At 40.4% G+C, this 25,159-nt stretch overlaps 4 protein-coding genes across 6 annotated transcripts; 3 read left to right on the top strand and 1 right to left on the bottom strand.

The window, feature by feature from the left end:
* The first annotated feature begins 178 nt into the window (after positions 1-178).
* Positions 179-10,848, top strand: ranbp9 (RAN binding protein 9). The gene is made up of 14 exons (XM_035536439.2): positions 179-800; positions 2,652-2,763; positions 2,881-2,933; positions 4,222-4,389; positions 4,946-4,968; positions 5,530-5,714; positions 6,275-6,387; positions 6,532-6,640; positions 6,954-7,108; positions 7,468-7,603; positions 7,830-7,951; positions 8,131-8,282; positions 8,778-8,889; positions 9,535-10,848. The coding sequence occupies exons 1-14, from the start codon at positions 584-586 to the stop codon at positions 9,663-9,665; spliced, it is 1,788 nt and encodes a 595-aa protein (XP_035392332.1). The 5' UTR covers positions 179-583; the 3' UTR covers positions 9,666-10,848.
* Positions 10,849-11,174: 326 nt separating this feature from the next.
* Positions 11,175-13,341, bottom strand: nol7 (nucleolar protein 7). Its single transcript, XM_027027995.3, has 8 exons — positions 13,056-13,341; positions 12,910-12,970; positions 12,692-12,744; positions 12,581-12,606; positions 12,380-12,437; positions 11,986-12,107; positions 11,766-11,843; positions 11,175-11,676 (listed from the first exon to the last, which is right to left on the bottom strand). The coding sequence occupies exons 1-8, from the start codon at positions 13,217-13,219 to the stop codon at positions 11,603-11,605; spliced, it is 636 nt and encodes a 211-aa protein (XP_026883796.1). The 5' UTR covers positions 13,220-13,341; the 3' UTR covers positions 11,175-11,602.
* A 257-nt stretch (positions 13,342-13,598) lies between these two features.
* On the top strand, positions 13,599-16,414 carry epdr1 (ependymin related 1). The gene is made up of 3 exons (XM_027028011.3): positions 13,599-14,745; positions 15,245-15,453; positions 15,627-16,414. Exons 1-3 carry the CDS (start codon positions 14,504-14,506, stop codon positions 15,815-15,817), a joined length of 642 nt encoding a protein of 213 aa, XP_026883812.2. The 5' UTR covers positions 13,599-14,503; the 3' UTR covers positions 15,818-16,414.
* A 106-nt stretch (positions 16,415-16,520) lies between these two features.
* stard3nl (STARD3 N-terminal like) lies at positions 16,521-24,607 on the top strand. 3 transcript variants are annotated; one of them, XM_081703550.1, is made up of 10 exons: positions 16,917-17,762; positions 17,892-17,973; positions 18,500-18,774; positions 19,105-19,182; positions 19,437-19,514; positions 19,812-19,865; positions 20,240-20,357; positions 20,683-20,781; positions 21,389-21,444; positions 21,575-24,607. In XM_081703550.1, the coding sequence occupies exons 3-9, from the start codon at positions 18,574-18,576 to the stop codon at positions 21,439-21,441; spliced, it is 681 nt and encodes a 226-aa protein (XP_081559676.1). In that variant the 5' UTR covers positions 16,917-17,762; positions 17,892-17,973; positions 18,500-18,573; the 3' UTR covers positions 21,442-21,444; positions 21,575-24,607. The 3 variants fall into 3 exon arrangements, with proteins under 3 accessions (XP_026883810.1, XP_081559676.1, XP_026883811.1); XM_027028009.3 differs by lacking the exons at positions 16,917-17,762; positions 17,892-17,973 and adding an exon at positions 16,521-16,815; XM_027028010.3 differs by lacking the exon at positions 17,892-17,973.
* The last annotated feature ends 552 nt before the right edge of the window (positions 24,608-25,159 follow it).

Raw genomic sequence — 25,159 nt, forward strand, 5'->3', positions numbered from 1 at the left:
TCCCCGAGTTAACACTACCAGGTTCTGATCTGCTTAGAAAAACTAAAAACATTCCCAAAATAAACATGTAATTTTAAATCCATTTCCATGTAAAACGACATTACACAACATGAAAAGAGGACATATGGATAGGTTGTGTCTTCATGTATCAGGTCCTCCAGAAGTGTGACTGGACTCTGCTACAGCCAATCACATTAGAGGATCTCTCACCAACAACAAACAAAAGATCGGGCTAACGTCTATTGCGCTCTGTCGATGTCTTATTTCGGATTATATTATCCGATTAGCCACATATATGTTGTTTTAGATTTCAAGATTTAACTTCTGGATTTGATTTCGTAGCCTTTGTGCATCGACATCCTGGCATAGTTAACATCAAGTAGCTCCTACGCGTTGCTAGCCCAGTCAGGGAGCTATTTGTGGGCTAGCTCCTTGGGCTAGCGAGCTAAAAAAGCAAAGACACCTTACTATTTTGTGTCTTGTGGATCCTGACATTACATATAAATAACAGCTGGATATTAGTAGATAGCTATCCAGCTAAAGGTAGCTGGTAAGCTGTTTGTATTGAAGGAATCTCATCGCAATGTCAGGGCCGTCGTCGGGCTGTGGGTTTCTGATGTCAGTTGTTGTTCACGGGGACTTGGCTCTAAACGAGCAGGAAAAAGAGCTAAACCAGCGGCTTAGACGCCTTTACCCGGCCGTCAACGAACAAGAAACTCCACTGCCGAGATCTTGGAGTCCAAAGGACAAATTCAGCTACATCGGCCTCTCTCAGAACAATCTTCGAGTACATTATAAAGGTAACTTAACCTACAGTGTATCAACAAGAAAGCTAACCTAGATAACCGACCTAGTTGCTATCCAGCTTTTATGTGACAGGCTAGTTGATAAAATGGTAATAATAATAATAATAAATAACAATAACGTTTTCAAACTAACGCTGTTCAGCTAGTGTTGCTTGCTAGGTAGCTACACAAATAGTTTGCCTGTTAATTGGCTAGTACTAGCTAAGCTATGGTTAGCTAGTTAGCTACCTGGCTAATTAGTCAGTCGAAGTAACCTAAAACAGTCGTAATGCCATGACAATTAGCTAGGTTAGCTAACTTAATCGGATATTTGGATAAGGAATTACAGTACCTGAAAATAGGATTGGCTTACATGTCTGACAGCATTGTCATGGCTAAGCTAAGCTAGGTATGACATTTACAACGTTTGCTTTCTGGTGTGGTTTAGCTTCTCTGACTGTTAAAATAGCTAGCCAAATGGCTAGCTGACTAGTCTGTCAGCTCCGTCATGTGTTTAATTTGACGATGTGAACATTTAAGATGCCTACGACAGCTCTTTCTTGCTGGACCGGAGTTTCAGAGCTGGCCATCTAGCTGGAAAATTGGCCAACTACTAAAACTATTCAATGAAGTCCGGAAGTAACTAGCTAGCTAGCTTCTTTGTGGTCTTTTAGCTAGCTGGCTAAACCAGTAGCTAGTTACGTTTCATTACTTTGCTTGACCTAAGAATTCGTTATCTAGATATTTATATACCCGATGAAAACGAGATTGTCGGAGTCCACAGTCAACAGTGGTCATTCTGTAAACATATGCCATCGCTAACTGATTGAACACAGTGGCAAACCAGCCTGCTGAACACGGCATAGTTAGCTTGCTGATGTTGCTTGTGTGCTGACAGGATGAAGCAGACTTCTGCAAATATGGTGCTGCTTTTGTGGGCCCTGTCGTATCAAAGGCGTTAGCTGGTGTCACACCAGCAAGGTAGTTAGCTGACTAGCTGAACGAGTTCTTATGAACTTAGCTGCTACACTTGCTCAAGGGTCATATTGGTTGCATCCGTCTTGTTACAGACAGGCCTCAAATCATGTTTACTCAGTTTTAGCTGCTCACTAGATACCCAGTACCTCGAATAATGGCTTGTTCATTAGCTATTATTGGCAGGACTTTTGTATTTATCTGATGGTTAACATGGTTTCAAGATTCCATTGTTGAGCATTAATACTTTGGTTACAAGCTACTGTTAAATTTACGGTTTTAATGCTGATTTGGTAATTCTAGGTGGTTGACCTTTGGGTTTATGTTTGCCATTTGGTAAATGAAACCCTATTGTTGGAAGCCGGGCAACCTAAAATAACTGAAGATTTAGGGACTTGCACAGCAAGGACATTATCTTGGTAAACATTTTATTGGCATGGAGAAACACTGCAAGGTTAGGGGTCTTTAAACAATTCATGGTAGTCTAATTAGATTTATCGCTACAAAAATACTGCTAAAATGTTATGCCAATGGGTAATATGATTAAGATGTTTTAATTTTAAAAAAAATGTATTTTTTTTTAAAACAGCTTGGCTACTTTTTGTGCCCCTTCCCCCCCTTGATATCTAACCTCTCCCTGACAACCTTATAAGATGTTTTACACTCAGTTAAGGATACATTTTATGCCAGCATTTTTAATTTCCTGTATGTAAGCATAAATACACTGATAATAAACCACACAAGAAAAATAAACACATCCTTACTTCTTTTTCAGACCTTCCAATATTTAAGTAATATTCATATAGTGATTTTAAACAATTAGATCTTCCATTAAGGAATAAAATCCTTGTCCAGGGGTGTTGTAGGTATGTTTCTTTCTCTGATTGTTAGGTCACGGAAAGACCCCTAAAGATGCAGCGTCTGTTCGTGCAACACACCCTATTCCTGCAGCCTGTGGGGTCTACTACTTTGAGGTGAAAATCATCAGTAAAGGAAGAGATGGGTAAGAAATAATGGTATTATATATTATATAATTTGTCTAGTGCAGTGCAGATTTGTACAGTGATTATTGTTGTTTTACCATTCGTGCCTGTATAATTGTCTTTTTGTAAATTGTCAGGTACATGGGAATTGGTCTCTCAGCCCAGGGGGTCAACATGAACAGACTTCCAGGTAAAACAGAATTCTCATATCGAGTGCTTTTGATTCATTGAAGGAGATATTGTTTTCTTTGTCTGTTTAAAACATGTGCACTTGGGCAATGACACACAACTCAGAAGTGTGGTTATTCTTTTAAATGGAAGTTGGTGAGAGCCATGCTGCACTCTCCCTTAGAATGCTATTAATTCAGCTTTTGTGTACTAACCTGTTGCATGTGTAATACTCTGATGGTGAGTTAATGCCCTGTTTTTGGTGTTCTTACTGTATTATTTAATCAGTTGTGCCTTCCATTGTCCATAATTGAAATCTCTGTGAATTCTTTTTTTTTGTATAAAAAATGTAAATGTTATTTACATCTATTTAAACAGTAGACTCATTTCTTGAAATAGAAGTACTAGTGTTCAGATTCTGTGGTTGCTTTCACATATGGTCTGACCTACCTGTTACCTACTTGTTTTGGGACCTTGCTTTAAAAAGAAAATGTGAAATTCAGTTGAAACCTGGCACTTGACAAAAATGTAGTATTGACACATGATGGCTTGGGAGGTGTGAAACCTTTTCCTGGTATGGAAAGAAAAACAGCAGGAAAACCTTGGAATGTTTTCCTTGCTTCCTTGAGCTGAAAATTCTATGCATTGTAAAACAGAAGGGTGTTTTGTATGGTCTGTGCAGCGTACGCAAAGACACAGTTTCGGTGTGAAAGTGTCCTAGATGGTGGTGTTTGGTTTTCATCCACTGTTAGTTATGCCTTTTTCAGTTTTTTAGCAGGCATTATAAGAATTTAGGTTGTAAGGTAATCTTGCATTAGCTGTTTAGAAATGTGTGTTAATATATTTATAATATGTCCCGTGGGTCCAGAGCCCTTTCAGCATGTTCAAGACCTTTGTGTTTACTGAATACCAATAAGAAAAAAATCAGTAGCCTGATTGTCTCTGCTTAAGGCCTGAATACTATAGCTCAAAGTTGTGTGTATTCCATTGGTAAGCCCCACATTGGATGTCCCTCTGTGGTTCATACTGCTGAAAACATTGTGCCTATATGGGTGTGTCCATTGGAGCAACATTTCCCTGTGTTGAAGTGAGAGTCGTGTGTGAGGATCGTATGTTCAGATGGGAGCTACTTGCCACATCGTGGTGACACCCAGTCACTTTTCTACAATCACAGGACGCAGGGTGGGTCCCCTGCAGCCTGTCTGAGAGATAAGAGCTTGCGCCGCACGACCCTGAGGCCTCGTTTCTGCTCGCTCTTCGCTGAAGTTCCCTGAACGCTAAAGTATCTGTCTGTTACCCTATCCTTCTAGGCTGGGACAAACACTCGTATGGTTACCACGGCGACGACGGGCACTCTTTCTGCTCCTCGGGCACGGGGCAGCCCTACGGGCCCACATTCACGACAGGCGACGTGATTGGCTGCTGCGTCAACCTCATCAACAACACCTGCTTCTACACAAAGAATGGCCACAGTCTAGGTTAGAAACACAACAGTCTGTATGACGCACAGCTTTGGCACTGCCTTCGAGTCTGAGCGCTGACCTTAGACGCACACTGTTGCTTTTTCCTCGCCGAGTATTGTGTTCCCTCTTTCTTCCTGTAATTATAGACCTACCTCACTGACATGCCTGAACTATCTGCCATACAAAAAATAATTTCAAATTTTGCATTCAAAAACATACAGTGAATTAGAAGTATATGTTCTAGAGTAAAGGGCTTCTTCAGTAAACTTGTCTTTAATCTGGGATTCATCCCCAACCTAAATCTACAAAAATAATTAATAGGAGAGTGCAAAGCTAATTCTGGCAGAAAGGAAACCTTTGGCTAATATTTAATGAGTGTATCGTGCTTTTTTTTAACTTGCAAAAAAGACTTTAGTTGGATCTTATTGCTGTAAATTCGTTCTGAGGGCTATTTTGTTGGATTATTTGAAAGTGTTATTACATCTTAATAATATTATCTGATTCATATGACAGCGATAATTGTTAAATGCATGTAGAAGTAAGTGTATTAATATGTTATTCTTTTTTCCAGGTATAGCTTTTACCGATTTACCAGTAAGTGTCTTTGCCCCCTTTTGTCAAATGTTTCATTCTCAAACCATTTAAATGCACTTTTATTATAGAATTTACATCCTAAATGTTGACTTTTTTTTTTTTCTTTGGCCATCTCATTTACCAGTTGTGCGGTGGCCCTGAGCTTTCTATCTGTATGTCTCACAACATTTTTAGAGTCAGTTCTTTCATGGAGACCGAGATTTTGCTAAAGCAGTCGTGGGCCTTATGCATTTCATTGGCCACCAGAACAGAGCTCTGTTTTGGTCTAAAACAATAATCCATTGAGGCAGCTGAGGAGAAAACAGAGCTGGCATGCGTCCAGCATTCATGTTTCCCTGAGTGTGGCTTCCAAATGTGGTGATTTCCCAGCTTCGACCTTTATTTTTATTCTTCCGTGAACACTGGCTCCCAGGGATATTTCTGCTGCTCTCACACAGCAGCCAGTTTAGACTGTACTTTCTACTTTTACCTACATTAACCCCAACTTAAAACATACATATGTGAGGCTTTGCTTTGGAGTACATTGAGCATTTTTCTCTGTACAATGTGTTCCTTCCCCAGCCTAACCTGTACCCGACAGTGGGTCTGCAGACCCCAGGGGAGGTGGTGGATGCCAACTTTGGGCAGCATCCGTTTGTCTTTGACATTGAGGACTACATGCGCGAGTGGAGAACCAAGATCCAGGCCCAGATCGAGCGTTTCCCCATCGGCGAACGGGAGGGCGAGTGGCAGGCCATGATCCAGAAGTGTGTCTTTATGTGTTCCTTTCATGACCCTAGGGACAGAGCACGATAGCAATAGAAATTTATTTATATAGTACATTTGAAGATCAAAGTGCTAGAACAAATGTAGGACAATAAAATGCTGCAAATAAAATAAAACACAATAAAACAAAAATAAAAACATAACAAAGCCCCAGAACAACAGCAAACATCTTACATGCAAGCCTAAAGAACTGTCCTCAGCCATAATTTAAAAACAGCCAGAGAGGCTGCATCCCAATGTGAAACGATGCTGTTTTACCTCTGCTTTTATGCTAAATTAATGCTTTATATAACACTAAAATAACCAGGGAATAAAACATAGCAGAGAGGAACAAAATGGCTTCCAATTAAAACTCTCAACACAGACAGATTATTCAGGAAGACTAAACCAGCAAAAAAGAAAATCTAAAATCAGACATATGAAGTGAACCGTGAAAGTGCACAGCAAAGGCAGGGCAGCTGTTCTAGGATCCCAGGTCCCTCGGGTGGCTTTGTTCCAGTGTAACTCTGGCCCGGGTGTGACCTCTGCTCTGTGTTGGCAGGATGGTGGCATCCTACCTGGTCCACCATAGCTACTGCGCCACTGCCGAAGCCTTCGCCAAGTCCACGGAGCAGGCCGTTCACGAGGAGCTGGCCTCCATCAAAAACAGACAGAGTGAGTGCGCCCCCCCCCCCCCCCCCCCCCCCAAACATGTCACCGCACCTTATGCTCTTCCCAGCTGATTCTGCCACTAAGTGTGGGATAGATGGTGCACTATTGGTGTTTGGTCTCACTGCTGTGCCCCACGCCTTGTTGCAGGGATCCAGAAGCTGGTCCTGTCCGGCCGTATGGGTGAGGCCATAGAGACCACCCAGCAGCTCTACCCCAGCCTGCTGGAAAGAAACCCTGACCTCCTGTTCATGTTAAAGTAAGTGTCAGATTTAGAGTGATGAGGAGAGTGGGTAGCAGTGGTGTGCAGTCTGGCCCTTCTATCCCTTCACAGAAGGTGTAACAACAAAGTGGATGTAAATGTATTCATATAGGCTATTTTACATGTCCTTGAATATATATTTCATACATATTCATGGTTACTATAGGATGCATTTCTGTCAGATGGAACTAATTCAAAGGGGTGGGAGGGGTTTATGCAAAAGGGGTAACCAGTAGTGGTGGAAGGGTAGAGGGGCAAATATGTGACTCGTGCTCTCTCTCTCTCTCTCTTTCCCTCTATCTCTGTGCAGAGTCAGGCAGTTCATAGAGATGGTGAATGGGACTGACAGTGAGGTGCGCTGTCTTGGTGGGCGTAGCCCTAAATCCCAGGATAGCTATCCTGGCTCACCCAGACTCTTCAATAGCCCCACCCACAAACCTTCTGGTTCTCAGGCCTACCTGACAGGTATTACACAATGAACATTTTATTTATATATATATATATATATATATATAATATAAAAACGTATATAGCAGAGATCACCTCTGACCTTCTGTAGCTACATAAGGCACTCTTCAACTGTATTAAAATCTCATGACAAATGTATAATAATAATATTGAAGATAACTATTTATATCGTACCTTTCATACATATAAATGCAGCTCATTTACAATATACTTTATACATAAATATAACATTAAGAATAGAAATGAAAGTGTGAATAAGTGTAAATAAAGCAGTATAGGAACACAAATGAAAATGAGTATGCAAGTTGGTCTGCAGATCTCATGGCAATGTTTTTATGGCATGCTTCCATAAACAGGTTTTGATGGCAACTGCTGTAACGGAGTTTTGTCCAGTAAAGGCCACTCCTCAGCTCATAGCCACAAGCCGTGTCCTGTAACCAGTGGCGATCTCGCTGTCCTGAACGGCAGCCGTACCCAGCAGGCCGGACTAAGGTACAGCGTCATCGCCGCTGCACAATCTGCAGCCCTGTGAGAGGGGGCTGGCCTACTCTTCACATGGTTCACCTTTATGTTCACCTGGCTGGAAACACTGTGATTTTGAGTGTGTTATTAATACAGTAACATTAACGGTGGCTTTCTGATTGCTTGGTATCAGTGACTTGGCAGGTTAAGCTGGTTATTTGTGCACCTGCTAATGGGACTTTGTGTTGTGTTGCAGTAATGAAGTGGAGATGGAGGTGGATCATATCTCTAATGGGGTGTCAGAGTCCTCCTCCAATGGCTTCCTTAATGGAAGCTCCACACACGGAGCAGAAGTCGAGGACTGCGACGCAGAGATGGGTGAGCCCGATTAACAGAATACGGTTTCAGTTGCAGCGGTTTTCTGGTATATAAAATGCTGCTCGGAGCACTCTAATAACTTGCTAATGAAACAAAGCACAGGCCAACAGCAAACAGAAGTTTGAGTTGCCCAGTGCGTTTGTCATTAGCACTTCACCTCGCCTGTGCTTTACCCACAGAAGTGGAGTCGGTCCAGTCCAAGCGGCAGCTGTGCGGGGGGAGCCAGGCCGCCATCGAGAGGATGATCCACTTTGGCCGAGAGCTCCAGAGCATGAGCGAACACCTCCGCCGAGAACGGGGCAAGAGCTCGGCCAATAAGAAGATGCTTAAGGTAATGGAGTCATCTGTGTGCCGCTGTTCACTGAGTGGCCGTGTGCTGGGTATATGGATGAATGAATGTACTGCCTTAGGTACGTTTGGGTGCCACAGTAGCAAACGTTTAGAGTGCAGGGATAAAAAGCTATTACACAAATACAATACTTACTGTAAATGTCATATATATGTAAAATATATCTGCAGTACAGCTCTACTACCCAACTTTAAAGGTGCTTAATTACAACTTGTGGTATCAAGGCCAAAAACAAAAGCCTTTGAGAAACAGGTTAATCAGGGATACATTAGCAAATAGGAAATTGCATTTTGCATGTGAAAATAAGGCAGGTGGTTAGGTCGCGTATTTTGCTCAATAAGCAGGTTTGCTCAACAATTGATTTTAAGACAAAACAAAGCAAGATTTGCATTTGCTGCAGAGTGAGAATGCAGTGCTGTTGCAGGCAAGGTTTGTGGTACATTTGGGTGATTTTGTTTTCCTGTTGTCCTTGTGCAGGACGCGTTCAGCTTGCTGGCGTACTCAGACCCTTGGAGTAGCCCTGTGGGCTACCAGCTGGACTCTATCCAGAGAGAGCCTGTCTGCTCCACGCTCAACAGTGCAATACTAGGTACAAACGCATAAGGCCCATTCACAGAATAAAACTTAAAAATGTTTTTTTTTTTTTAAATGTCCCAATCCCCTACCGAATGCTCTTTGTGAGATGACAGTAGAGCAGAGCTCATTAGTTCCTAAATGGGCGATTGTTTCTGAACAAGCTTTTGAAGAGTCTTCGTAGCCCAGGCCTCTTGCCAGATTGGTCAATATCCAACAATTGTGGTAGTGTGTTTTCTTAAAGACACAACAAGTGCATGGTGCATGCTGGCTGAAGATGTTCAATTGGCCTTGCCAACAACACTGGCACGCTGACCTCCATTCTTTACTTATTACACATGTAGCAAAGATCACATGAGCAAAAGGCAAAACAAAAACATGCACAACCCAAAACAAAGGTGGAAAAATATAGGGAGTTAAATACTTCCGTTAAAATCTCCGTTATCCATTCACCTTTTAAATGGCTTTCTTAGTTCTGGTCAAATTTGTCAGCTATACACAGACATGTGTGGAAAGCATGCTTTTTGTTCTTTCTGATCACATCCATATTATCCCAACATTCAGCAAATTTGGTAACAATGAAAATTATCTATGCTGTTGAGAGCTTCAAAGAGCTGAGTGCCAAACATTAAATGCTCATCTTAACGTGTGTGTGCTGCAGAGACTCATAACCTGCCGAAGCAGCCTCCTCTGGCCCAGGCGGTGGGCCAGGCAGCTCAGTGTCTGGCTCTTATGGCACGCACGGGCATTGGCTCGTGTGCCTTCTCCTCTGTGGACGACTACCTGCACTAGCAGCGGCGGAGAGGCGGTCCTCCGCGCGGCCGCGCCGTCCCAGCTCCGCCCGCTGTCCCCAGTAACGGGCCAGGCCATGAACCTCAGCCTGGGGCACCCAGTCTCCATGCACCCCACACATCATGGCTCTCTTCACGAGACTGGACCCTCTACAGCCCAGGCTCCCCACACCTAAGGACATGTTGGGGCAGGATCCGTCAGGCCGACCCGGTTCCCAAACCATTTTTTTTTTTTTTGCTTTGTTCAGTTTTGATTTTAGAGGGGAGGGAGGGGTGAGGGAGGGTGAGGGAGGTTGTTTTGGGTGGGTGGGTGATGCAGGCTCTGATTGATTGGTTCCTAGTTTACAAGGCATGAGGCAAATTATTCTGATTATAATTAATGTTTATCATTAAACTTGCATATAAGATATATTTGTTCTTGAGTGAAAGCTGGCTAAGTAAGCACGACGGTCCCAGTACAAAAACACCCTGCTGTTTGTAAGGTGTCAGCTTGTGTACTTGTTACCATTAACCCTTTTTTTAAATTATATTAACATGCAGAGTGGAATATTTTAGTTACCTAAAGGAAAACAAAAAAAGAAAAAAAGAAACGCAGTCTAACACTGCTGGACTCTTCTATAGTGGTGGTAATTAGCATAGAGAGTTAGTGTGAGCTGTATATGAGTTAAGCCCTTCTTTGTGCAAGTGCACCCTCCCTCTGCCAACTGCACAGCAGGTTTGATGCAACGTTTGGACACTTCACTTTGTAGCTGTAATCGATGTCTATGGCTCTTTCCATCAGCCTGCTCGGTCCCATCTGAACTGTCCTCATCCAGTCGCTGCTCACTCGCACTCTCGTTTCTGTAAAGCAACGGCTCTGCGACAGCCACCTGAGCCTGTGTTTGTCAACTGCCTCTGAGCGACAGTGCTGATGCCAGCTCAGCTCCCCTTGCGTAAATTTGCAAGAAGAGAAAGGGAGAAAATGTTTCTAGATCAGCGGTCTCATTTGGAGAAGTGGTAAATATGGCCCCTAGGGTCACATTTGGTCCAAAAGTGGCAAGTCTGCATCTGGTTTTGTGCCGTGGTTTACCAGCCAGCCCTACTCACCATCAGTACATTCAAAACAAGGAGAATGATGCAGTATTGTTCAACAGCACTGTCTTATCATTTTTCAGTAATAAAAATATAAATACCAAGGTGGATAAGTCATGTCTAAGGATTGTTTTTCTAAATTCCCAAAAGTGCATTTGTTAAACAATTTGATTGCATATTGGAGTTAAAATGTGTCCGTTTTGCATGTCACTGGTTGTGGACCAATTTTAATGTGGATGCATGTTACGACAAAGGCTGTTTCTGGGTAATTTTGTAATTATTACACAGTAACCTCCACAAGTACCACTTCCACTGGAGCAGATGTCATGCTGAATTGTAAATACCATTATGGGCTGCACACATTAAATCTATTGTTACTGACAACTGTTCCAACGCCATGAATTCAGTTGTCACAAAATATTCATACCAGGTATTCAGATTCACTATGAAACAATGTCATTTATTTTTTCCATACATAATGTAAAGTGAACATACATTACTTAAATACATTTAGCATCTGTCGGCAGACACATGAACAACTGAACTGGGATAGGATGGGTGACTCGTAACCAAAGCAACTCAACTTTGAGTCTTAGAGCCAGTTTCATGTTACAGAGGGACACATTTTGAAACTTTTTTCCCCCAGTTTTGTGCTCTCCAAGATCAGCAAGGCTTTCACTTAGCCTCAAATTAAAAAAAAAAAAAACACCAATTCCAAGAGTTTCTTTGTCCACATTGGCTCTGTGGCAGCTCTGACTCGCTTGTCTGCAGACCTCCATCTACAGATGTGCTGAACTGAGCAGCAGGCGAGACAGGCTGACGTCGTGCTGCTGTCACCTCTACATGCCCATAACTACACTGCGGCTCTCAGCTGGGAATCAGCTTCTGCTTGCGAATGAACCTCTTGTTGGTCCTCTCTGCCTTGGCTTTCTGTTCAGCTCCTGAGAGGACACAGCGACCGTCACGCTTTTAACTCACGACTGATCGTTTTTTAGAAGGGGAGTGCTTCCTAAGCCACAATTAAACTCACCCAATTTCTTATTCACAAATTGTACAGCTGCTCCTTGATTGAGACCCCGTTTCCTCTCAAGGGATAGAACCTGAGCATCTGAAAGACATTGCATTGGTGAACAACATTCACATTGGCAATGGTCAAATGCATTGTGTTGTGCTATGCAGCAGAGAAGTTATTTTAGCCACATTAAAACAAATGCATAGTGGTTGTAACTGACAGGCAGTTGTGTTCTTACTGGTTGTTCTCTGCGTTCCTGGTCCATAGAGACGTGCATGAACAAAGTCCATTGCTGACTGCTGCAGGGAGTAGGCAGTGGATCTATCCTTTACCCACATCACACTGCAGTTGCCTTGCAAACTAGAGCCAGCCACAGGATGGTACCGTAAATTACATTTGCAGTTAGTATTTACACCCAAGCAGTGATGTGAGCAGTCACTTTCACGCTCGAGCTAATGTGAGTAACAGGATATGAAGGTTAAGTAAGAATTGCCTTAGTCATGTGATATTGCCACAGTTATTAAAACCCAACCCCTAACATAACTGGCAATTTGATTCAGTTTCAACACTTAGCCATCTTTGTGAATCCACACATTAATAGTCAAATAGTTCATCAGAAAACATGATTCTACCTTTTAGACACTCTGGCTGGCTTTTTCACCTCTGCTTTCTTCTCTGTGTCCTCCTCATCTACAGAAGGAGACAAGGCATTATATATAAACATAAACAAACAGAACACAACAAATCAATAAAATGTACAACCCAACTAGCCAATACATTAAGATCCCAAAGAAAGACAGCCAGAAAATGTGTTAAACTGAAAGGAGTTTTACCTTTTTCATCTGAAGGCTTCGGTTGTCTAATGAGCAGTTAAACAAGAGTTAGATATGTGTATAAATGTATGTGGTACGTAAACATATTTTGTATCACAGAGAGACACCTACTTCTGAGGCACCGTTTCAAGTTCTTCTAAAAGCGTTTGTGGAAGTCGCTTTTCCTTAAAAACATTAAAATGTTTTCCTTAAAAACATTATTGTGTGAGAAATGAAGCGAAAAGTCTGATTTCATATACCACCAGAATTCCTTCCATGTTAGGTTAGTTGACTTAATAAATCCACCAGCGAAAGAAGCATGTAACAGCTTGCCATGCAAAGCTCCGTACCTTTTGTTTTTGGAAAAACAGCTGTCTTTTCCTTCTCTTCTCCTTCAGCTGCTCCTTTCCCCTGATGACAAACATAGATAATAAACTCGCCTTGCCATGCTAATGAGTTAGCAACGAGACGGCGAACGTTTACCAGAGGTGAATACCTTTTGACCGACTCTAATGCATCCTTCATGCTCTTGAGTGCGACAGTCTTCGAGGCATCAAAAGCGACTTCCTCGGGCCCTTCATCTTCACTCGATGCAGACATTTGTCCGATAGTTATTTCTTCTAAGTTGGAGTGCGACACCCCACGTTGCTGTGCCGCCATATTTTAGATGACAACTCTATAGAAATAACAAAGACAAAGCGCTTGTATCAAAATCGAAAAAGAATAAAAGTTTCGCCACCTATCGCATGGGAGGGATATGTCTTCGAAACTGGTAAACAAGCCGTTTTGCTAAATTTATCGCATAGTAAACTGATAGATCCGATCTATATATATATATATATATATATATATATATATATATATATATATATATATATATATATATATATATATATATATATATATAAATATATATATATATAAATAAATTTTTGGGCCGAGACGGGTTATTTTCTTTTAACCGCAGGAAAATCTCAATAGCGGTCTTCTTCTGGATGTTTGTCGCTTTATTGCAGCTTACTGTAGAGCCCATTGGCGTTACATTTGTTCCTACAACCTTTCACGTTTCGGAAATGGCCTAATTAAAATGAAAGGAAATGAAAAGAAAAATAAAGTTTAGCTATGCCCTGCTAGCTTCACGATCAATTAGGTTGTTAGACATTGCTAGAATTTAATCTAAGTTTATCATGTTAAAGAATAAAAGTCATGCATTCAAAAACGGCACTTGAGTTAAACTATTAAAACTACTTGAAGTAAAATTTATTTAAGCTATTAAAAAAAACTAATCTAAACGAATAGTCTAAAGTAATATTTTCCATAGCATAATTATCCATAACAGTTTGCGGATGAATTTCTTTGTCTTATCTATATGTGAGGATTCTTTTTTTCTTTCAAATAAATGCAGTTAATTTTACTTAATTAATAAAATCAAATGTAATCATTGATGGCTTCTCAAGTCACTGAAATGTCAATACGCAAATGTTATTAACACCAAAGTAAGGTGTTAGAACCAAAGGTAGGATCCACTTAAGTTCTGTGGGGTAAAATTTAAAGGAGGAAATAACCAGGTTAAGCGCATATACTCAAAGAAAAGGGATTACTGGTACAGTAGTGGAGTAATTACCGCCAAGCCCCGGCTACTCTGTAATTCTCCATCGCTGATTTCTCAATTTACATACTGTAAACATAATAATTTGTCATTTATTTATCATTTATAACAAAAGACCAATAAAAGGTTATATGGCTGGTAGGCAGCCGCGTATCTTCTTGAGCCTATGGTGTTCCATGCAGTTCAACCAATCAGAGTCAACATTATTCCACCTTGCATCACATACGGTGTTGTACCAGGCCTTTTAATTTGACCTGGAACACGCACTTTTTCTGACCGCAGTGCAGAGCAGCACGCACTTTATCGGCATTCGTTTGGAGTACTAACTAAACACAATGTCCAGTTTTGTTATGTTTTCGCTCGCATACTGCGTGTCAACGATGGTAATCCAGCCCGGCCGGCCGTCGCCAGTCCTTGTCCAGACGCAGCCCTGTCCAGCCCCGTTACAATGGGAAGGACGGACCGTTGAATACGACCATAGTACAGGGAGGAATTCACGGGCGGCGGTCTCCTATGATGCCCAGAATAAACGAATACGAGTGTTGGAGGAGAAGCGGGGACACGTACCTTGCAAGAAGTAAATGGCCTAATCTTGTTACATTTTCGAGAATTACGTAGTCAGAAATTATGAAATATTTTAAAGGAGTGGACGCTTAAGAAGTGACTGAAGTATATAAGCAATTTATAATCCTGTTTCGTTTATTTGGAGAAACGCAAACATTATTGTCAGTTATTTGACCAGGCCGCTCTGTTCGAATAAAGTTATTTCTGTTCCGTAATGCGTAAAATAAGAGGGGCCGCAACGCCAGCTAAGCCGGTTGTGTGCAATAAGAAGTCAAATAACGTGTCGTATCTAAAGAGTTAGACTCTTCCGCACTTCAGTCTGCTGACAGTATTAAGCGTTACGTATTTGTATTCCTTTAAATTCCGTGAAATTGCAGAAAAATATGGGCTACACTAAAATAGAAGCTGTTGGAATAGAAGCTGGTAGAACTGTACATATGTTCTTGCATAATTCTTAGTTAAGATAACCCTATTGCTGCATAATGTAATTACTACTGTCTAAACTCCCCCAGGTACTTTGAATACATCTACCTGTTTAATAGTGGAGTGCTTTTCCAGATTGAGCAAGTTACCAAGAAGTGTGCTAAACTTAATTTGACTGACGTTTGGGATCCATACGACATCCCATTGAACTCCACATTTGAAGATCAGTATTTCATTGGTGGGCCTGGAGACATGATTGAGGTTCAAGAGTGGTCAGACAGAAAACCAGCTCGTAAAAGTAAGTGCTTGCCAATAAAAGGTATCAGCATTCCTGCATGTCATTGCTGTGTATCAAGTCCTTTTTAGCAACAGCCAATATTGACACGGAAGGTGAAGAATTGTATGCCATGTAATATCTATGAGTATGCACCATGCCGGAAATGACCACTCTGGTCTGTATCTCCTTCACAGATGAGAACTGGGTGGGGGTGTACACCCTGAAGGACTGCTACCCTGTGCAAGAGACTTACACCAAGAACAGCAGTGTGACCACCTCTACACGCTTCTTTGACCTGGAGCTTGGTATCGGTGACCCTGGGGTTTTCAACCCTCCAAGCACCTGCCTTTCAGCTACACCTGAACTTATGTTCTCTGAGTGCTGAGTCTGCTTCCTAACACAAAATAATATAGTTTTTTGGCACTCTGCAAGGGTGAAGATGGATATGGAATATACAAAGTATAACTTCAAGAGGCTAATATTTCAATGTTGTGTAGACATATCTACTTATATGGTAGCTTTGCAGCAAGAAACTTACATACATACATTTAAAGCATTTGGCAGATGCTCTTATCCAGAGTGATTTACATGTTGATTACTGTGGAAGTATATATGTGAAATGAACACATAAGCTGTTCCTGGCACCAAAAAGGAGTATACCATAATGAATGTGACAGTATGTATAGTAGCTACATCATTTCTAATGTACTAAATTTTATTTAGTAAGTAGTACATAATAAATGATGTGTATCAAATTCTTACCTAAAAGCACACTTTGGTCATAGTTCAAAGCACAAAAAATGAATGATTTTGTCATCTATGCACTTTTAGATATGTTTTCTACTGATGTCCATTAGGTTCACTGTTTTGTTATGCACTACAGTCATCCTGTATGACTACTTTTTTTTGTTGCTGTTTTGCAATGCAAAGCTATTCATGACACACTGAAACCAAAAGCAAATAAAAATAAATGTACTAAGAATGGTTGATTCTTTAATTTGCATTTGAAGAAAAATGCTGCGTCTGCATGTTTTGCATTCTGCATGTGCCGAGCCTACGGGAACAACACGTCCCACAATTCCAGTTTCCAAAACACGATGACGCCACAGCCTGTCCTCAGCGTGCTGGCAAAAGAAGTTCGGTTTTTCGTGCGATTTTAGGACCAGCTTCTCTTCCATCAAGGCGTCTTTAAACCAGTGCAAAAATAAATGATAAACGTGCAAAAGACCAGTACTTAAGACAAATATTCGGTCGGGTTGTACCGGCTTAGCTAGCTAGAAATATCGCTATTTTCGCGACCCAGGTAGCTGGTTTACCTGAGCCTTTCATACGTATAGCAGGTTTAGAGGCGGTTAGCTGGTCCTAGCTGCTCTGTGACCCAAGGTGAGTACGCCAACCTAGCTACCAATTTATCAATATACATATCAATATTTATCTGAGTAACTACGCCATGTCGCATTGTGAAATCAAGACGCACGTATTGCTCAGGAACGCGCCGAGACAGCAGCTCGTAATGGCTAACCTGAGCCTGGTTATTTATCCTAGATCTGTTTGTTATTCTAACTTGCTAACAGCTGTCTTGGTCAGCTTCTTGTTCGTGACTCTTCTAAATGAGTCTTAAATAACTCGGCTATCTTAGTTTATCTTATTGTATTTTATCTTAGCTAGCTCGCTGTGCTACCATATCACACAAACGCCAGATTAGCATGTACCTTTGGTTATGATAGACCAGGATATGTAGCGTTGGCTAACCTGTATAGCTACCAAACACCATTTGTTGTCATTAGGTAGCTAACTGTGGTGGCTATTTAAAGCCAATAGGCTATGATTGCTAGCCGCTAGCTGTTAGCCGCTAGCTAAAATGCTGATGAATGGTAAACTTTGTGTTTCCAGACCGTGGCTGGTTAGCTCTCTTAATCTTATTACAACAGACATCTTAATTTATGGATTATGACTTTACATCGTAATTATGCCTTCACGGCACCGCACACCGTCCATTCTTTTGTGTTAATGTAGTCAACCATTAGACGTTGTTTAAGAAACTACAATATTTTACAAGTCAGTAAATTAATTGGCTAGCTATATCCTTGTCTGACTGCAACTTAAAATAGCATGGCTATTTAAAACTAAATGGTTCCCGTATGGACCCGTATGGTTCCTGGCGATTTTTCTAAACAAATGATTAAAAACGTTCCTGTATTCTGTAGATTAAATGGCAAAAACTATGCGGAACCTGCTCTATTATCTGAATTTTTGCTAAGTCAGTGAAATGCTAACAAGCCAGTTTTACTTCCTTGATACTGATAAGGACCAGATAAGGATTCGCTATGGTAATTATACCGCGATAAAAGCAAAATACCTGCTATGTAACTTTTATTTAATTTTCTTCATGCATTGTAAATATCGGTAAAAGTGTCTCACGTTTTGGATCCACCCGTTGAGTATGTTGTGCTTTTCAGTGGTCACATGTATGTTTGGACATAGACCTCTGCCAGCTGGAGGCAGTTCTACTATAGTCATTGCAGATGGTGTTCCTGAAATGTATGTTAATATGGAGAAGTACTTAAGACACGTTTTCTTGTTCTGGGCTGTAACAGACATACAATAATGTGCTTTGCATGGTGTCGTTCCTAACCAGCTGAAATGATCATGCTTAAGCTTGTGGTGTAGCCTTATTTACGTCTATGACAAACCCCACTTCAAATAATGTTGTATAATATGGAATGTAGCAGTTCCTATGTTGTGCAACTGTAGTATTTGATAATGGTAAAAGCAAAGCTTGGTTTTACCAAAAAAAAAGAAGCAAAACTTGGTTTTACCAAAAAAGTCTCTGATTTAATCACAAATGCAAGATGGTTTAAAATTTGAACTTTAACACTGAAGTGTTAAAGGCTTTATAATTTTGCAAACACTGTCACGTTTGCATTGCTTAGTTGTCCCGTTACCCCCAAAATTCAACCGTAATCCTCTCAGCTTCATATTGGCACTCTAAAACTATCAGACATTATTCTGGTTTTTCCCCAGCTGTGTGAAAGTTCTCAGTCCTGTTTTGCCTCTTCTGTTTCAGTGTGATCAGACATGGTTGCTGAGCCCTGCACACACTGAGTGCTGAGAGGAAGCAGTGGGCGTGGCTGACTTGTCATGGCGAGCCAGTGCAGCAGTGTGGACTCCAGGGCCATGTTAAGGGGTTTGGGTTCCATTAACTCCACCCCCTTGTCTGCCCGTGTTGAATCCTACGAAGGACTGGAGAAGAAATGCATCTCTGACGTCAGAAGGACTTTCTGTCTGTTTGTGACCTTTGACCTTCTGTTTATCACTCTTCTGTGGATCATTGAGCTCAATGTAGGTTGGGTGTTGCATATCACAGTCTCCCCCAATCTCAAGTATCTCACTAAAGGACTGAGTCAGAGATTGCTGTATCAGAGCAAAGGCTTCTTCAGGACTGTCTCTGAGCTTATAGGCACAGAGCATTGATGCTTTGAGAGTTCCTTAATTTTTGGTGTATTTGTGTTCCTTGTTCTGTGGTGTTTGATTTAAACTTTCTCTCATAAATACCTGTACAGCAAGTCCTGCAAGGACCTTTAAAGAATGAACAAGTTCTAGATGTTTGTAACCTTTGTATTTCTGCATTGATATATGATTAAATATCTTCTATATCTTTCCTTGTCTCAGGTTAATGGAGGAATCCAAGACCAACTGAAAAAGGAGGTGTTAGAATATGACTACCACAAATCCTTTTTTGACATTTTTGTAAGTACCGTGTATTCTCTGTGGTCAAAGCCAAAGAAAGAAAATGCATGCTATATTTACTCTGATGCCCTGATGCCAGCTCTTGCTACGTTTTATAAGTATTCTTATTTTTGTGTAATAATACCATCATGATGTTTTAAATATTGAACGTTATCAGTAAGTTCCAAAATTCACCCCCAGGTCTAATGGTACACATGAATCATTGCTCAGATATATTTAGTCTTTTGGGCTGATATTCTTTTCTCACTGTTTAGGTGTTGGCCATGTTCCGTTTTGCAGTTTTGATACTGGCATATGCAGTGTGCCGACTGCGTCACTGGTGGGCCATCGCGGTACGTTCACTCCCACGAGTCCTAAGAATTGCAATAGGCAGCGTGTGCTTTTGTTGACACAAGAGGGCAGTAATGCCCTGTCTTAGGTTTGAAGTGTAAGCGTCGCTGATTTTTTGAGTTCTGTAGTCAAGGTTTCTAAGGATCTAGAATAAGTGTCACTGGATTTCAGCACTAGTCCCATAGACTCATGCATGCAACATTTAGAATATTGATGAACATTAGATGATAATGACACATAGCGAAGAATAATCATAATTTTTTACAGGTTAATAAGGACTGTCTTGTTTTTCTTTACAGATAACCACATTAATCACCAGTGCATTTTTGATTGCAAAAGTTATTATATCAAAGGTATTTTATTTCATTCCCTTATGTGAATGTAATAACTTTATTATAAGCCATTACTTGAGTCTACATTATAATACCATCCAGCTTAATATATGTATTCTGTGTACAGGTAAAATGCTTGCATTGTAATACAGCCTTAAAATGTTCAAAAAGCACTACATTTTTTACTTTTTCATGAACCTGTCCTGGCATTAGAAACACTCAGCTTGGATTATTCAACACTGGATTTTAAACAACAGAATGAGTCTGGTTGATTGTTACTGGCAATCAAGTTGTTATTGCTCACAAGTAGTTTGTGAAAGTCTTAGGACAATCATTAAATCGGAGCAGGAGCATGTTACGTGAGCCCTGTCTGGCTCTCTTTGGGCTGTGTGCAGTTGCTCTCCCAGGGGGCTTTTGGCTATCTGCTGCCCATCATCTCTTTTATCCTGGCGTGGATAGAGACATGGCTACTGGACTTTAAAGTCCTGCCTCAGGAAGCTATGGACGAGAACAGTGAGTTTCCTGTTCAAGTTAAATGACAATATCATATCGCCATCTCTGAGAATTATGGCTTCTCTTACTGATTTTAATTCATGTTTGCTCTAGTGTGGTGTTTCTAAACCCAGTCTTTGGGGTCTGCCAGCCAGTCCACGTTTTTATTTCAACCAAGCTCCCAGTAGATCTGTTTGAAGGCTCGGTTTGGCTGCCCTTGAAAGTGTGAGGGAGCAAAAAACGTGGACCAGCTGAACGTGTAGCAGTCCTAAGGACTGGTCTGAGGAACACTGCTCTAGAATGTCTAGAGTGTCGCTCTAACCGATGTCCGCATTTTGGATTACAGGGTATCTGACGGTACAGAATATCACAGAGAGAGCTGCACTGATACACCCAGGGGTCCAGTCAGATGGCCAGTTCTACTCACCGCCAGAGTCTTTGGCAGGTAAGGGCTTGATCCTGACCAATCAGAAGGCTGAGCGCAACATCAGGCATCAACGGATTACAAGGGTTTAAAGCCAAAGCTTTATTCACAGCAAGATAATATTTTGGTTAGTAAATACTTCCTGGAAAGTCCCTCAGTATTCATATAAGAGCAACACACTATTTCTTTAGTTTGCCGTTATATAGATGTTTTAATGTTCTTTGTGACTGAGTCCAAATATTATTAGCTGTTTAACCACAGAAAAGGTTTCCTGGAAATGCCACCCAGAGAGTCCAGGTGCACTATGCATTCAGAGAGATTAAAATGAAGATTAAAGGATAATGTTGGCACTGTTGCTCAGAATAAAACCTCGCCCTTGGCTGTTTTCTCAGGTTCATGTTCAGTATTAACCCACTGTCTTCATTTTATTACACTAGAATGCATATATATTAAGTCTATTAAGTAATATTGTATTCCTGTGTTTTATTTAGTCTAATATGCATGTACACTATGTAAAATAAGATCATGTCAGATTACAGCTCTCTCTAACCATACTGAGATTGTTTGTTTTTGTTTGGTTATGCATTTTATTTCTTCCTTCAAGTAAATCGGCTTCAATATTTTGCAGATTCTGATGAAGATCCTGATGATAAACATGACCTTGAGAAGCCTATAGTCTAGCAGGTATTTCAAGGGCCACACATAGTTCAAACTTCTCTTTGTTAACCCTTTAAAAAAAGAAAGAAGCAAACACAAAAAAAACAGCAGTATTTATAATATTAGTTCATCAGCAGTTCATCTCTGCTTTTTTCAGGTTCACGAGGACGACGACTGAATGATGGCGTCACAGCCTTGGTGTATGAGACTCGCATGGCTTTGGCGCTCTGGGTTTAAATGGCTGGTGCGATGGACAGCCCAGACCTGCCTTCTGTCCACCGTCAGCTGTGTTTCGGCAGTGCCACTCTCCGTCTCGACCCGGTGCAGTCTGCTAAGAATTCAGCAAATTCTCTATCGTGTTCTGCTGTGCTAACTGATACTGTGCCACACGTGCATATAGCCCAGATGTTTACAAGTTTTTCAATTTGTTGAAGAACTGATATCATAGTTGAGATTGAAGAACTGCTCGCTCATGCTTTTCTGTTTGTGCTACACTTTTACGTCATATTCGCCTTGGCAAAGGATGCAGACATAGATCTTCTCTACTGCTCCTCGTGACCGTTCTGCAGCAAAACGGCTTCCATTGGTAATATAAATTCAGCGACTTCCACTGTCCTAATTTATTTACCGAGGTTGTCAACACCTCATGTTTTACATGACGAGTCCCAAACGTGTGAATTGGCTTTAGCTTCGTGAGACAGGCTGACCACTGCAGTATAGATGAAATGCCTCCTAAAGGGGTTTATTTCTGCTATTCCTCTCCTGTTAGTTCAGTCTCCATCAGTCTGTATATATGAGTTTGAATTTGCATATGTATTGTCTATGAAAAGTTTTTTAACCAGCAAAATAAAGGGCACACTAAATTTTGCATGATCTTAGTGAGCATACTATGATTAGGAAGCATGTACAATAGCACATCCCTAAATATGTGGAGTACATTCATTCCAAAGTGACTTTTCCCGTTATTACATTTTTTTTTTTTTCAAGCCATACTAAAACTTTATCTTACAGATAAGGGCTTATAACTGGTGTGTGTCTCAACATTATGGCAGTGCACTGTTTAGCCAATGGCTCTTATGTGCATGGAAATCTATTATGGTTCGTTTTCATGATAAATGTAGTCATTTGTTTCAATTAAAGTTTGTTTGACATTGTTGCATTGAGACAAAAAAAAAAACTCAAGTGCAAATGTGTTCTGAATATGAATTTTCTGTATAAGGTAATAGTTTGTTAGAGAACAGATTCCTGGATAAACTTTCATAGTGTAAAATAGATAAAAACTAACATTTACAGATATTTTTAGTTTTGTTACGCATTGCAGGGACTTGTTTGTTTGTTTGTTTGTTTGTTTGTTATGGTTCACCCATCTGAAGTCTGCTGCCTGCAACTGCAGTACCCACAGATTAAACATCAGATCAGAGCGTTGCACACATCCTGCAGCAGCTAATAGCTGATCAACCAAGCACACTGTGGGCAAGCTGCTGCTGCTGCGTGTGTGTTTCCACCACACGTATTCACCTGCACTGCCTGCGAACTCTCCACCACATTTTCCTGCCGCAGCAGGTTCCATCCCAGTAACATCTTTAAAGAACGATGCTGGGTTTTGGTGATCATTCTAATACCAAATAAGGCAACGGTTAAGAAGGAGAGAAAGCATAGACACCAGAGAGACACTGTTGTAAACAGTACAGGATGCTACAACTTGACACACCTCTATAAAGGCCCCATAAATTACTCTTGAATAGCCTTCTGTCATTGCTGCTTTTAGTGGGTTTCTTGCATGTTATTTTGGTGATTTGGGGGTAACATGCTTGTGAATATATTTGTCGATTGGGCCATTTACTTTGGGTAGATAATATCTATGTCTATTTATGCACACACACACACACACACAAGCAGAAATATATTTATACATTCTTTTAAAACTGGAGGGATTTCTCAGAAATAGGGACTGATGGATTTGCTTATGTCCAGGAAATGACTCTAATGCACTATGTATGTCCCAAAATTCAATCCATGAAATCTGAGTATCCCAAAATCCCAAAAAATCCCAAAATTAAGATCTACTGTTAACTATTAATAAAATTAACAAAATCAAGCTAATACTGTACCATCATATGATCTTTTTGCTAGTCTTTTGGGGAATTTCTCCAGATTATAATGATTTTTGTAGATCATTTTGTACTATTTTTCATACAAATAAATATAATCCTGCATAGATTTTATTCAGTTGTGCTAAAGACATTTATGAACTCATAAATTCAAAGGCAGAGTGCAGGAAATATACTTTATTATGATAATCTCTATAGATTATCCACAAATACACACATTGTTACCATGTTAGTTGAATTGTCACCTGAAACATGGGTGATTCTCAAAAGGGCTAATGTTAGTATTAGGTTTTGGGTTGATTTTAAGATTAGGACTAGGGTTAGATTAATGTTAGATTTAATAGAATATTTTTACTTTAGATTTCAGTATTTAAGAGATGTTAGAAGTATCTACACAATACCATCAAAGTGTTACTGAATCATTTAAAAATAGGAGGACGGGTGAAATTCACAGCCAGAAATTTTTGTTGGCACACTAAAATCAGACATTTCTGCACGTTTGTCGAAACAGTGTGTATACATCCAAATTAGAAAGCATATCATTGGAAGTTTCTCAAGCAGTTAAAAGCTCTTTTGAAAATAGTCCCCCCCCCCCATTTCAGAAACAAGAAAACCAATATGCAAAGACAGGAAAAAAGAGAGATAAGGCTTAGTGGAAAATTTTGTTCAGTCTTGCTGTCATGGTGATGGACTGGATCAGTAAGTTGACTTTCTGGTGTTTGTATTATACGGTAATAGAGAGACAAAGCAGAAGTACGGCGTGTTTTTCACAAACAGCACCACATGTCTGAACAGGTAGAGGCTTGAATTTATGGGAATCATGACTGAAACTGCAAACAGCATAAAAATTCCAAGATGAGATTTCTCATAAATTGTTCTATAATGCCTATATTTACATTTATTACAATAAAGATTGAATCTTACATTGTTATTTTCACTGTGACTTTACTCTGTGTCCCTTTACTACCTCCTCTGGCTTTCTCTATCTCTGTGTTTGTGTGTTTTTTTTTCATGTTCACTGCTTATCTTACTATTTGCTTTAAAAAAAATAAATAAAAACATATACTGTGTCGAACACACTTTGACCTCCTGACCCTCATTTCTATGTTCCAGCAGTTCATTCGTCTCAGGCACCTCCAGTGCAGCTCCTCTCTGATTTTCCACTTTCCTCGTGAACCTCACCAGAACATGTCTCTGGCTTGGTGCCGGAGGAGGCGCTTTACGTTGGCTTATTGGGTTATTGGGTACGCTGATACTTTAGGTTGTTTAACAAGGTCTTTCCAGCATCTGATTCTTTAGGGGAGAAACAGTGTTTGAGTGACTATGAAATAAATCAAATTGATGACAATGTATTTTTGAATACTAGAGAGTAATGATATCAGTTGTTCATGTATAGCTATCAATTTAGTTTAGTGGGAAAGGTTGTGTACAACAGTTCACCTCTATATCAATAAACATTATGACAGTATTAAAAAAACTAAGCATAATAGTATTTATTTGTTGTGAAATATTAATCGCATCAGTAGTAACGTTATGTACATCACTTGGCAGACACTTTTAACTACGTATATATTTACCGTTATGATACTGATCATACTCACTATGAGAATCAAATCCATGACACTACAGGA

Source organism: Electrophorus electricus, chromosome 20 (assembly GCF_041902795.1).
Source record: "Electrophorus electricus isolate QZ-2024a chromosome 20, ASM4190279v1, whole genome shotgun sequence".
NCBI lineage: Eukaryota > Metazoa > Chordata > Actinopteri > Gymnotiformes > Gymnotidae > Electrophorus > Electrophorus electricus.